The following is a 15362-nucleotide window of genomic DNA, read 5'->3' on the forward strand; positions in this document are numbered from 1 at the left end:
AAGTAATTTCCACGAAGGTATCCTGAATCCACAGAATTAGGACCCTTTCCCTGTAGACTCTGAGTATACGTCTCTTATGATGTTTGCCTGGTTCTGTTATTTGGACACTTGTCTTAGCCCTCCATCTGATTATACATTTCTTAAAGCCAGAGACTCTAATGAAGTCCCATCTACATCCTAGCTTTTTTTCTTTCCTGTTGCAGACATACTCAAGATTCACTGTTGATTGAATTATTGATAAGCAAGGTGAATAGGGATAATATGAAAAGGCATACTTTAAAACTTTGTTTTTGTAAGGGATTGTGGTGATATTCTTTTTAGCAGTGGACACATTCTGAGTGATCAAAATCCTGAGACAACTCCAACATGTTAAATAGGTTTTTATTTATTTATTTTAATTAATTTTTATTGGGGTATAGTTGCTTTACAATGTTGTGTTAATGTCTTCTGTACAGTAAAGTGGATCAGCTCTTTGTATACATCTATACCCTCTTTTTTGGATTTCCTTCCCATTTAGGTCACCCCAGAGCACTGAGCAGAATACTTTGTGCTATACAGTAGTTTCTCATTAGTCATCTATTTTATACACAGTATCAATAATGTGTGTATATATATATATATATATATATATATATATATATATACACATATAAATCCCAATTCATCCCACCTGAACTTTTCCCATTTGGTGTCCATATGTTTGTTCTCTATGCCTGTAAATAGGTTTTTAAAAAGTATCTTATTATTTATTTTATAAATAAATACCGAATTTACTTTATAAATTTAAATTATTTTATAAATTCAAATTAATGGAAGTTGCTTGCTACCAAAATTCATAACTAATAAATATAAAGCTATTCTGGTGTACACAGTACTTGATTATTATAAATGATATATGGAGTCTCAGTTCAGCCCTAATTCCGATTTATTTCTCTATTTTGTTTTGGTTGCATAGTCCTGTTAGGACATTCCAGCACCCATAGATGCTGCTGCTGCTAAGTTGCTTCAGTCGTATCCGACTCTGTGCGACCCCAGAGACGGCAGCCCACCAGGCTCCCCCGTCCCTGGGATTCTGCAGGCAAGAACACTGGAGTGGGTTGCCATTTCCTTATCCAATGCATGAAAGTGAAAAGTGAAAGTGAAGTCGCTCAGTGGTGTCTGACTCTCAGCAACCCCATGGACTGCAGCCTACCAGGCTCCTCCGTCCATGGGATTTTCCAGGCAAGACTACTGGAGTGCGGTGCCATTGCCTTCTCCGATCCATAGATAAATAGCTGTAAATAGTAACAGTCTAATTTAAAAGCCAGAGGTTTAAAAGAAGAGTGGTAGGAAATGTGTATTTCAAAGTTATTAACCCCACAGGTTCTGACACATGGTCAGTGATCAATAAACATTTGTTAATTAATGTGTATGAATTTACTTTCTATGTGTTAGTCCAAATTTCAAAAACGTATTAATATATAATACAACCTTCTTCATCCATGATTTATCTGAAAGCTGAAAAATATATACCAAGAGCGCAGAAATTCTGTACTAAAGTCTTAATATGTACTAAGTAGCACATTTGTTGTTGTTTAGTTGCTAAGTTGTGTCTGACTCTTTCGCGACCTCATGGACTGTAGTCCGCCAGGCTTCTCTGTTCATAGGACTTCCCAGGCAAGAATAATGGAGTGAGTTGCCATTTCCTCCTCCAGGGGATCTTCCCGACCCAGGGATCGAACCTATGCCTCCTGCATTGGCAGTTGGATTCTTTACCATTGAGCCACCTGAGAAGCCGGAGTAGCACATTGCTTTTTATTAAACTGTATGCACGTATAATCAGACTTTTGTACACAAATACCAGGGATCCATGTCTCATCTAATCTTCCTATTTTGCTGAGAAGATGAGGTTTGTAACAGTTACTCACAGAAACACATAGTGAAACAGATGAGGTCAGACACTTTATCTCTGAAATGTTACTTCTTGTATTAAGGACAAGTAAGTCTAAACCATCTTTAATAAGCATGTTAAGTATGAGGGCAGCCATTTTTCTCTTCCAAAGGATTCCTGGTGTATCTAGTTCTTTCTGCTTCTTGCAAAACCTCAGAGATACTCAAGTCTATCTGTGCCAGCTGCCCTGATGTTAACTTGTTCTGCCTCTTTTGTTAGGGCCAGGTGGTGCTGATGGTAACGGACCCACCTACCAATGCAGGAGACGTAAGAGACACGGGTTCTATCCCTGGATTGGGAAGACCCCCAAAGGAGGCATGGCAACCCATTCCAGTTTTCTTGCCTAGTGAATCCCATGGACAGAGGACCCTGGCGGGCTACGGTCCATAGGGTTGCAAAGAGTTGAACACGACTGAAGTGACTTAGCGTGCATGCATGCAAATCAGAAGGCAGAACACTGATGTAGCAGACCACACTGTTATTTTGGGACTCCTGAGAAGTTCCTTCTATCACACCTAAAATTCTCTTCCTCTCCTTAACAATGTCCTGACACTCCTTGAACCAGAAGTAGTCCCTTTTGCCTTTCCATTTGATTGGCAAAAGAAAACTGTGAAACACGACCCTTTCCTCAACCTCTGCTCCCGTGACAGGTGACAGGTTGCCTGAGATTCAAAGGCAAGTTCAAAGGGCTGATTTCCGAGCAATTACTTGAAGTATTTTGTCTGTAGAGGAGGAGAAATGAGTGTTCCAGAATTCTTAAAATGATGGCAGGGCAGTAAAGGCACTATTAAGAAACATCCCAGGTGAAAGATAAAGGGATGAGTAGGGAAAACTGAGGATATGGCAACAGAGACAACTTTGAACACAGAAGGTCAATATTTGGCCCCAAGGTGGCCCTAAACTATATGCTAGTCCTTCTCTGTCCGTCTCCCTTTGACCTGGACACTATTCATTTCTGAACTCTTTATTCTGTCATCTTTTTTCATGTGATTTATCCTTTCTTCTCTTTCTCATAAAAGAATAATTTTATAGATATTTGATAATTGTGGCTTGAAACAGTGGCCATGTTCTACAGTCTATCATTTCTGCAAAGATATTTATAAAAGTGTAAAGAAAGGAGAGAAGGAACAGTCTTTCAAATTAGTAATGAAATAACAAAGAATTAAGGAAACAAAGTCGGGCTTTCATGAATCTCAAATGTATAAGGCTAAATACTTGTGAGGGTTTTCCCACAAATCTCTCAGCAGAGAACTGGGAATTGAGACAACCTTAAAAGGACAGACACAATTTCACAAAAGTCCATGATCTTAAAGTGACTTATGCACAGCTTAACTCAAAATGCTGTATCCACAGTTCCACAGGGATTGAACCCAAGTCTCTTGCATCTCTTGCAATAGTAGGCAGGTTCCTTACCACTGTGCCACCTGGGAAGCCCCCAGATATAGTAGATCCACACAAAGGAATGTTGCTCAGAAGGAGAAAGGATTTACCAATACATGTAACAATGTGGGTATCACTCAAAAACATCATGCTGAGTCAAAGAAGTTGGAAACACAGTAATACATACAGCATGATTCCAATGTGATGAAGTTTTAGAACTAGTAATACTAATCTGTAGTGAAGAAAATCAGAACAATGGTTGTCTCTGGGGAGAGAGGAAAGTAGGGGTGAGGACTGACCAGGAAGGGGCAGCAATGGGCTCTTTGCAGCTGATGATTATGTCCCTTATCTTAGTAGTGTTTTCAGATGCACAGGTATGTACATAATTAAAGCCATCCAATGGTTCACTTACAATGTGTGTCTTTTCTCCTAAAGTTTCCCTCAAAAGAAAAAAAAGTAAACTATAAACATACGTATCTCTAGCTAATGGTATGCATTCTAAAGTGTTTAGAAAGGCAACATACAGTGTGCTGATATTTTAAATTCACTTCGAAATGGTCAAAATATAAGACGGACTGATAGCTAGATGCATGGGTGGATGAACAGATAATGTCATAAAATACATAGCAAAAATAGCAAAATGCAAAAGATACATTCTAGATGGCAGGAATGTGGGTGTTGATTGTATAAGTTTTCCAAAACTTTTTGTATGTTTGAAAATTTGCATAATAGAATATAGGGGGGATTTTTTAAAAAAGTGTTGAAGAAATTATCTAAAGAGTGATGAACGTGACATCTCTTGAATTTTTTTAATACCAAGAAAAATTAAAAAAAAATGTACACTATTGATACTCCGTGTAAAACAGACAACTAATGAGGATATACTGTACAGTACAGGGAGCTCTACTTAATCCACTGTGGTGACCTGAATGGGAAGGAAGTCCAAAAGGGGGAGGGGAACCTATGTATATGTATGATTCACTCACTTTGCTATATAGTAGACACTGATACCGGAGAAGGCACTGGCGACCCACTCCAATACTCTTGCCTGGAAAATCCCATGGATGGAGGAGCCTGGTGGGCTGCAGTCCATGGGGTCGCAAAGAGTCGGACACGATTGAGCGACCTGACTTTTACTTTTCACTTTCATGCATTGGAGAAGGAAATGGCAACCCACTCCAGTGTTCTTGCCTGGAGAATCCCAGGGATGGGGAAGCCTGGTGGGCTGCCGTCTATGGGGTCACAGAGTCGGACACGACTGATACGACTTGGCGGCAGCAGCAGCAGACACTAATACAACACTGTAAAGCAACTATACTCCAATAATAATTAATTAAAAATTATACAAAAATATGTGCAACTATTCTCAAATGCTGAGGATGAATTTCTCAAGTATTTTCCCCTAGCATTTCAAGGACAGATGATTCTGAAAAGAGAGAAAAGGGCTTCATATAAACACTGAAAACAATTTTTTAAATTTGTAAAGTTTCACAAGTTGTAATGTTACAATACTACAACTTGTGAAGTCTCAAAACTCTTTCATAAAAACCAAATTTTCTTTAAGCTTTCCTTTTTATCACTTAAGTATTATGATACAAAAAGTTATATGATAGACAGATAAGACCAATAAGGTCTCTAGCAAAACACAGCCACTGCATTAATCCTTAGTGATATTCATGCAGACCTTATTGTTCATTAAAAAATACGTGCAGATTAGTGAATGTCAATTTAGGTCATATCCAGGGTGGGGGATAGGTCAATGGGAATGCTCTTTCACTGTTAGATTTTCTTAAATCTAAGTTTGCTTGATCAAATTCACTATGAGTTGAGAGTGGTCTTAATTTTTGGAGGCGTTCTTCCTTGTCACTAAATGATCCAGTTACCAGACAGCACCTGTCACTTAGAAGACCTGTGATAATGCCAACCATGTATTAGAAATTAAATCCCCAAGTGGAGAAGGCTCGCCCTCTAAGGAAGGAGAGAGTATATAATAAAGCATAAATTAACAAGATAATTTCCCAGGATGGAAATGGTTTTGAAGAAAATTAAAGAGAAGAAGGCCTCTCCCAGGAGGCTCAGCTGTAAAGAATCTGCCTGTTAAGCAGGAGACGCAGGAGATGCGGTTTTGATGCCTGGGCTGGGAAGACTCCCTGGAGGAGGAAATGGTAACCCACTCTAGAATTCTTTCCTGGAGAAAGAATTCTTTCCTCTGTCCCAGGGACAGAGGAGCCTAGTGGGCTACAGTCTATGGGGTCTCAAAAGAGTCAGACATGACTTAGCAACTAAACAACATCAACAAAGAGAGAAAAACGATCAAGGTAGAGGTGGTAGAAGCCAGGTTTAGAAAGGGTGGTCACAGATGGCCATTTCCGTTGAGAAGGAGAAGAAGCCGTGCCTGTGATGATCTGGGGGAAGATCATCCTGGCACAGTGAATGGTGAGCAAAGATCTTGAGGAAGATAGGCTTGCAGCCAGCATTCAGGAGAGCCCCGCTGGTGGGGCTGGAGCGCAGAGAGGGAGGGAGAGCGAGGGGAGGTGAGGTTAGCCGTGTAAGAAAGTGTCCTGGAGTGCGCTGGCAGAGCCTTTGGACCACTGCTGAGGCGTGGGGCTACTGAGAACTCTTCTTTCCCACTCCCCTTCCCACTGACCCACCGGGCACAGCATTCCTGTTTTTATCGCTGCTCAGTTTCACATCTCTGGGGCCGTTAATCAATGACTGGTCTCTCTTTGGGAGATCATTTAAAGATAAGCCCCTCTGCTGGCTGAAAGTAAAATTCTTCCCCCAATGGCACTGTGGGCCTTTGGGCTCCAAGTTTAGAGAGCTCAGCAGGGACTTCACTCTCTGGTGTCTGGATCCACAGTAGCTGCCATTTTGGTCAGTCTTATTTCCTATGCCCCAAACAAGGAGTGTGGGGATACTTGAGTTGAGTGAGGTTGGGGGCAAGTTACCAACCCTTTTAGTGGTTTGGTTTGCTTTATACAACAAGGAAGACAGTTCCTACTCCGTGGGATCATGTGAATTAAATGAACATAAATGAACATAAATACGGCACCTGGAACATTTCAGCTCGCAGTGGACACTCAAGAAGTATTCTTTTATTAAAAAAAATTTTTTTTGTTCCAAATCAGTCCAGCTAAACTGGTTCCATTTTATTTGCTCTTCTATCAAGAAATATACTTTATGAAATTTTCTTCCGTATACCTACCCATCTGTGGTAAAACTTCTAAATATGTCGTATTATTCCTGTATTTTACCCCATGGATTAACAAAATCTGTGGCATCATATTTTTTGTTTGTTTCATAGTTTTTAAATTGAGATATAATTGATAGATGATGTTATACTAGTTTTGGGTGTACAAAGAAATGATTCTATATTTATATATATTGTGAAATGATGACCAGAGTAAGTCTAGTTAACATCATCATCATACGTAGCTATTAAAAATTTTTTTTTTCTTGTGATGAGAACTTTTAAGATCTACTCTATTGGTGACTTTAGAATACTTCATAGGGTATAGTTAACTCTAGACACCAAACTGTACATTCCATTTCCATGACTCATTTATTTTATAATTGGAAGTTTGTACCTACTGATTTTCTTCGCCCCACCTCTGGCAACTATCAATCTGTTCTTTGTACCTGTGGGCTTGTTTTCTTTTCATTTTGTTTTAAAATTCCACATAAGTGAGATCCAAGGGCATTGTCTTTCTCTGACTTATTTCACTCAGCATAGTGCCCTTAAGGTCTACACATGTTGTCAAAACTGACAAATTGCATTCTTTTTATGGCTTAATAGTATTCTGTTATGTATATATGCCACATTTTCTTTCTCCAGTCATCCATCAGTGGACACTTAAGTTGTTTCTTTGTCTTGGCTAGTGTAAATAATGCTGTAATGAACTTGGGGGGTGAGTACTTCTTTTTGAATTTTTGTTTTTGTTTTTTTTCAAATAAATACCCAGAAGTGGAATTGCTGAATCATATGGTGGTTTTAATTTTCATTTTTTGAGGACTCGCCGTACTAGTTTTCATGGTGGCTGTACCAGTTTATGTACCCACCAAGAGTGCACAGGGTTCCCTTTTCTCCACATCCTTAGCAGCACTTGCTATCTCTGGGTGGTTTGATTATAGCCATTCTGTCAAGTGTGAGGTGATAATTCATTGTGGTTTGATTTGCATTTCCCTGCTGATTAGTGATACAGAGCATCCTGTCATGTACTGGTTGGCCATTTGTGTGTCTTCTTTGGGAAAATGTCTAGTCAGATCCTCTGCTCATTTTAAAAATCAGATTATTGTATTTCTTTCTTTTTTTGCCATTGAGTTGTAAGAATTATTTGTACATTTTGGATATTAACCTCTTATCAGATATATGATTTGTAAATATTTTCTCCCATTCAGTAGGTTGCTTTTTCATTATTTTGATGATTTCCTTTGCTGTGCAAAAGCTTTTAGTTTGATGGAATCTCACTTGCTTATTTGTCCTTTTGTTGCACACACACACACAAAAATTGCCAGAACCAATGTCAAGCAGCTTATCACCTATGTCTTTTTTTTTTTACCACCCGACCCCTCCCCACTGCCCCCCGCCCCTGCCACCAGGAGTTTTATGGTCTCTGGTCTTATGCTCAAGTAGTAAATCCATTTTGAGTTAATTTCACTTATGGTGTAGGATAGTAGCCTCATTTCATTCTTTTACTTGTGGCTGTTAGTGTTCCCAGTGTTTATATCCTTTCGCCATTTATATTCTTGGCTCCTTTGACATCATATGTATTTTTTAATGACATTCTTGTCTCCTTAGGAACACTGATTTGGGTACTGATTTTTATTTCTAATTTGTGAAGGCCTTACTTTTTGTATTCTATCCTTAAATAGAGTCTGTCTCCAATATCTTCCTATGAATAGACACACCAAAAAGTGAGGTTCTTAAGAGTTAATAACAACACAATTTTAAATTCAAGGACTATAAGTGAGGGAGATAAGCAAACATCTTTTTTCACTTCTCCATAATTGTAAGTTTTTATTTTATAGCCTCAGCAACCCATAAAAAGAAACGATCAGTTTAAATTGGTAGCAGACATAGGAGAATTCTAATCCAGGAGGTATGAAAATGATTTACTTCTAATAGCCTCAGAAGGCCCAAGTAAATTATGTGTCTACTACTGACCTAAATATCTGTAGTCTAGTGGGGAGTGCCTAGCCTTGTAAAATCATTAAAAAATACTTTTGCTATTCAATATTACAATCTTCATTTGTTTAGGGGATACGTGAGGATTATTCTAGAACTTCTGATTTTCATTTTGAATATACATACATAGTTCATTACAGTTTCCTAGTTAGTGGTAGTCTTCTTCCCCTTCTTGGTATCAACTTTCACATCCTTTAGTTAAACTGAGAGAAATTCTCAACAATATTTATGTGACTTTTGCGTTTCTTCTCATGGGATTTCTTCTTGTGCTCTACAAGAATTCCAAGTCAGCAATGACATCTGGACCCTGTTCTGACTGGAGGTGCTTTCTCTGTTTTTCAACAGAGGAAGAATATAGTACATGTGAATTTTTAAATTAATATATATTTTTATGGCATCAGGGATATAAGAAAAGATGACGTGTTTGGAGATAAAGCTACTAAAGTGTTCAGTAGACCTAAGGACAGTAGGAACATTTATGCCAAATGAAAGCTAAACACCTCTTTCTACACTCTCTCCCTTTATAAATTGTCTTCCAAGTGCTTGGACATGGCTTCCAAGTTGTAACCACTTCTCAGAACTATTTTCAGAAAGAGGAAGACTTGATGGTAAAAAAAATGCTTTGCTTCTCAATGGCAGCTACATGCATGACTAATGTCCAGACATTCTGAATGTAATAATTACTCATGAAAGTTTAGGGTGTGATAAGACCATCTCAACATGAAATTACAGGAGGTTATCTATTAGGAGTGACCTGAATCTAAAGGAATGTTCAGAGCTTTGGCAAAAATCAAACATTCACTGTTTTGAATAAAGACTTGCTGTTTTCGAGGAATATTGCTTTGCTCTTCCCAGGAACTCAACTCCAAAGAAATGGTCTCCTTCCCTCTTTTTTTTTTTTAAATTCTCACTGCTACAATCCCATTTTCCATACAGTGGAGCAGGTAATCTCTTAAAGAGGTAAACTAGATCATGTCACACTCTAGGTTACAATTTCTATAGTCTTCTGTTGAATGAGAATAAAACCCAAGCTCATTTCCAGGGCCCACAAGGTCCCTTGCCTGGTTCCAGGGTTTCAATCAACCCTTAGGTCCAGATTCTCTGATGGTCACTCTGATTCCCAGCTCACAGCTTTTGCCCCTGTTATTTCCTCTGGGGACCCTTTTCTCGAGATCACAGTGCTGGTAGCTACTGTTCCTTCAGATCTGAGCTTAAATGTCACTTCCAGTGCTGCCCCATAACTCCACCTTCTTCAAATTTTGCATTTGGAGTTGAACGCAGTACTTCCAAGTATTCTAGTCTGGAAAAGATGTTTCTGTGGGCACGGAAGATCTTAGAAAGTGGTGCCCAAATCTAAACCATGTGCCCATTAAAAAGTTATGTGCAATGTGTATGACCTCAAAGTCTCACTTGAGGAAAGGGTTAGTAAAAAATTCACTTATTTCTGTCTTAAGTTTTATTTTCTGGATAATGTGCATCATTTTAGTCTGATGAACCAGTGTGTTGGGAGATTCCAGTTCATCACAGTTCTTTGAATTTAAGCAACTTCAAGCCCATCCAGGATTATTAGATTTTAAAATTTTTGACCCACTCAGTTTACTTATCCAATAAGTAATTACTGCATACTTACTATGTGCCAGGGCTTCCCTGATAGCTCAGCTGGTAAAGAATCCATCTGCAATGCAGGATACTCTAGTTTGATTCCTGGGTCAGGAAATTCCCCTGGAGAAGGGAATAGCTACCCACTCCAGTATTCTAGCCTGGAGAATTCCATGGACTATAGTCCATGGGGTCACAAGAATTGAACACAACTGAGTGACTTTCACTTTCACTTTACTATGTGCCAGGCATTCTTCAAGGCCTGCAAAAGATTCTGCAAGGTAGGAAGAGTCCCTGACCTTTTGGACTTGACTTTAGTGGGAGACACAGACATGGAATAAATGACTGCTCTAGGTCACGTAGCTTCTCTATAGAGGTGACAGGTAAGCAGGTACAGAATGAAGTTATCTTCTCCTAAAGACTTTATTTCCCTACAGTCTGAAAAGAATTAGGTACTTGCTTTTCCTTTTTGCTGTTCTTAGACATTATTGCTCTTGTGCAGGTTGTTTATTTTCATGCTTTTTGATATCCCAGCATGAAAATATATGAATCCAATGGCAAACCTGAATGCTATACACACCATATCAGAAAAAAATTTCTGGTCCAACTTGTACCTTTTAATCTTCTTGTATCTGCTATTGAAAGGACAGCTCACACAAGAATGACCTAACACTTTAAAACTTTGCTCACAGCCTTGTTGGTGTTTAGTCACTAAGTTGTGTATGACTTTTTGCGACCCCATGGACTATAGCCCGCCAGGTTCTTCTGTCCATGGTATTTCCCAGGCAAGAATATTGGAGTGGGTTGCCATTTCCCTCTCTAGGGGATCTTCCCAACCTAGGGATTGAACCTGGGTCTCCTGCTTGGCAGGCGGATTCTTTACCACTGAGCCACTTGGGAAGCCCTAGGCTATCCTAAATGAGTATATTTATCTGTCATCCAATTCTGTGAAGATATAAATAATACTTTGTTCAACAAAATGTTCTCTTGTGACTCTTATTTTTTAATTTTTTAAATATAACTTGGTATTAGGTGAATGTACACATATTCATAAACAGTGACAGAGAAGATAGTTTATATATGGAAAAAGCCAAGGATTACTCATAAAAGGTTCTTACCGAGGTAACTGTCGAATGTCTCCAGAATACTGTTCATATTTGTAGTTTACCACATACCACTGGGAACTATAAAATTTACAAGCCTGAAAGGAAAAAATGACAGTTAAAATTTATCATTCAAATATCAGCTGTCCTGATAAGAAGCAAGGTGAATTCAGTGTTCATTATCTCCGGGTTAATGTTAAGGTAGCTATGTGAGTGATTTTAAGGTAGGTAAGAACATGCTTATTACGATCATTTCATTTTTCAGTGAAAGGGAAATCTAACCCTTCCCAGAATCCTACAGGAGGAACCATTTAACATATTTAGTCTACTTTTCTCCATCAAGGAAAGCCTAATTTAATCATCTGCTGAATCATAACCGGATATGTCACTAACCTCAAGTACTGTCATTTTTTCAGTTTTTCTTGGCAATCCTTTAACAGTTCTTCATAGTGAACGATGTTATTAATTATGTGTCATCCTTTCAACATAATTTTAGCCTATTTCTTCTTGTTCTTGCATCAGCAAACCTATCCTTTTCCTCTTTATGACAACCCTGTTGATAACTTTAGTTTTTCAGTTTTACCTCATTGCCTTCTGAGCCCAGCCTTCTCCCTGATCATGGATTGATTTTTTTATAAGTATATGTGAATAAAAGATGACCAAAAACCTTTAAAACACCAAGTTAATAGTGCAAAAGAATCAACTTACAGTGGTTCATAATGGCTGAATTTACAGTATTCATTGATGGCAAATATTCCCCAAACACCATCTATGCAACTGGCACAGCATTATCTCACAGTGGTTCATAATGACTGAATTTACAGTATTCACTGATGGCAAATATTCCCCAAGCACCATCTATGCACTGCCTGGCACAGCACTGACCATGGACTGGTAATGGGGATTCCACTAGATGTTTGTTTGTTTGTTTTTTTTTATAAAAATTTATTTATTTTAATTGGAGGTTAATTACTTTACAATACTGTATTGGTTTTGCCATAAATCAACATGAATCTGCCACAGGTGTACACGTGTTCCCCATCCTGAACCCCCCTCCCTCCCTGTACCATCCCTCTGGGTCATCCCAGTGCACCAGCCCCAAGCATCCAGTATCATGCATCGAACCTGGACTGGTGACTCGTTTCATATATGATATTATACATGTTTCAATGCCATTCTCCCAAATCATCCCACCCTCGCCCTCTCCCACAGAGTCCAAAAGACTGTTCTATACATCTGTGTCTCTTTTGCTCTCTTGCATACAGGGTTATCGTTACCATCTTTCTAAATTCCATATATATGTGTTAGTATACTGTATTGGTGTTTTTCTTTCTGGCTTACTTCACTCTGTATAACAGGCTCCAGTTTCATCCACCTCATTAGAACTGATTCAAATGTATTATTTTTAATGGCTGAGTAACACTCCATTGTGTATATGTACCATAGCTTTCTTATCCATTCATCTGCTGATGGGCATCTAGGTTGCTTCCATGTCCTGGCTATTATAAACAGTGCTGCGATGAACATTGGGGTACACGTGTCTCTTTCAATTCTGGTTTCCTCGGTGTGTATTCCCAGCAGTGGGATTGCTGGGTCATAAGGCAATTCTATTTCCAGGTTTTTAAGGAATCTCCACACTGTTCTCCATCACTAGATGGTTTTTAAGATTCCTTTCGATTCTAAAAGTATGTGAATCTGGGAATTAAACAGCAACAGCACAACTATAAGGATACCTGTCCTCTAGCATTAGTAGGAAAAAACGAGGAGTAATAAACTTAATGCAATATGAGAGATAAGACCTCTGATTGTTTTTGTAACCAAGAAGGGGACAGGCAAGGAGATCTCTTTGTGAGAATCATTATTCAGGATGTAGAAGCACTACAACAAAGAAAGCACTGGCCCTGTCTTAGCAGAAACAGACAGTGGGAGAGAATGGCCCAGAGATGGGTACAGATGGGAGGTGGAGAGCGCCGGGCGGGCACCTGGTCCAAGATGCACAGGGAAGGCAGGGAGAGGGACTAGGAGTGCTAAGCCGCTCTAGATTTCTCCGGCCTCGAACTTTCTCAATACCATTGCTTTATTTGTTCAGGGAAACACCCACACACAAATGGGGGCTGACGGCAAACAATGTGTGAGGCTAGGACAAAGATAGGAGGGGGAGAGTGGCAGCAGCGCGAAAGGAGAAAAGAAGAGATAAAAACACAACAGGCGCGAGACAAATGGACATGGATAACAGCCACAGGGAATCCAGCGGATGTGTACTGACTCTGGATGGAGAAGAGGAATGTGAATAAAACTGAGTATTTAGCTAATATTCAATTTTTTAACTTGCCAATTTCTGAGCCAATTGTGCAAACCACATGTTTCTGGAAATAAGAGGAAATCTGAGCCCTGATATATTCCTTGGCTGGAAAGTTCCATCTTCATTCTGGATAAAGATGCCAGGAATTCAGGCAAGGAGAAAAAGACCCACAGCATCCCTACCCAAGGAGGCAAAACATTCATGATTATGGTTCTTTCCCATCCTCTCTCATTTTCTTACTTCCCTTTCTCAACACTTTGCTGTAGTTTTCAAATGGTACAAAATGGAAAACAAAAACATAAAACTCATCCCTTTTTGGCAGTTCCTTTCAATCTTTTTTTTTCCTGGTGCATAGTTTATCCAATTGTCCTTGAATATTTGAATTGAAATACTATTTTTATTCACTGAATGGTATCAGTTCAGTTCAGTCATTCAGTCGTGTCCGACTCTGTGATCCCATGGACTGCAGCACGCCAGGCTTCCCTGTCCATCACCAACTCCTGGAGCTTGCTCAAACTCATGTCCAATGAGTCGGTAATGACATCCAACCATCTCTTCCCCTGTCATCTCCTTCTCCTCCTGCCTTCAATCCTTCCCTTAATGGTATATTCTAAAGATTTTCTACTTTTGCTTTTCAAATTTTATGACACTTTAAATAAGTAGAATAAAGTCTCATACCCTAATTTATAAACCCAGTCTCTTAGTTCATTAATACGGTTAATAAACATTTTTGAAGCCATACTCTGTACCTAGGGATTTTCTTTGCTGATGCAAATACATCTGTGAAAAGGACAAAAATTCATGATCTCTTAAAACATAAGCCCTTGTGAAAAGCTGGTCAATAGACACAAAAATAAGTAAATTGTGTTAACATATCAGGAATGGTAAGTGTAGTGTGAAAAAGAAAGCAGATGAAGGAGGATGGTAGAGTTGGGAGAAGGAGGACAATTTAAATAGAATCATTAGGGTGAGTCTTATAAAGAAGGTGACATTTGAGCAAGACTTATAGAAGGGCTTCCCTGGTGGCTCAGATGATAAAGAATGAGCTGCAATGCAGGAGACCTGGATTTGATCCCTGGGTCAGGAAGATCTCCTGGAGAAAGGGATGGCTACTCACTCCAGTATTCTTGCTTGGAGAATTCCATGGACAGAGGAGCCTGGTGGACTACAGTCCATGGGGTCACAAAGAGTCAGACAGGACTAAGCAACTAACTCAAACACTATAAAGGGGAGAGAGTGAGTCATTCTTAAGGGTATTTCAAATTTTGTGCCATTGTAGAAAAAAATGCTTCAGAGTATATCTTCACACATTTATTCCTCTCATTCTCCCCCAAGTCTGATCCATTTTGGATTATTTTCTTAAGATAAAGTGTTCAAAGTATTTTAAAGATTCTTGATTAAAAAACCTGCCAAACTAATATATACTCTTTATAAGAATATATAAGAGGGTATATAACTGAACCAAGAACTGCAGGGCTTCATTCTTGGGCTGGAACTAGTATTGACTTCCAACAAGACTTGTAACTCATTTTATTTATTATGATCTCTGATTTAGCAGCTGAACATTCAGGACATTAGACTGGATTAGAAATTTCTGTCTCATAATATCTATCTTCTGCTTCTTTAACTACGGTACAGCCTTTGACTGTGTGAATCACAACAAACTGGAAAATTCTTCAAGAGATGGGAATACCAGACCACTTTACCTGCCTCCTGAGAGATCTGTAAGCAGGTTAAGAAGCAACGTTAGAACTGGACATGGAACAACAGACTGGTTCCAAATTGGGAAAGGAGGATGTCAAGGCTGTATATTGTCACAATGATTATTTAACTTATACTCAGAATACGTCACGTGAAATGCCT

The 15362-nt window shown here is 39.0% G+C and overlaps 1 protein-coding gene across 11 annotated transcripts in view; it reads right to left on the bottom strand.

Annotated features, from left to right (window-relative positions):
* DOCK10 (dedicator of cytokinesis 10) overlaps positions 1-15362 on the bottom strand; it is a 304461-nt gene that overhangs the window by 128590 nt on the left and 160509 nt on the right. For all 11 annotated transcript variants that reach the window (XM_027514857.1, XM_027514867.1, XM_027514851.1 and 8 more), the window contains exon 4: positions 11213-11295. In XM_027514857.1, the coding sequence (XP_027370658.1) occupies positions 11213-11295 (83 nt within the window). The remainder of the gene's footprint in view (positions 1-11212; positions 11296-15362) is intronic.

The sequence above is a fragment of the Bos indicus x Bos taurus genome, chromosome 2, assembly GCF_003369695.1.
Source record: "Bos indicus x Bos taurus breed Angus x Brahman F1 hybrid chromosome 2, Bos_hybrid_MaternalHap_v2.0, whole genome shotgun sequence".
In the NCBI taxonomy this organism is placed as follows: Eukaryota; Metazoa; Chordata; class Mammalia; order Artiodactyla; family Bovidae; genus Bos; species Bos indicus x Bos taurus.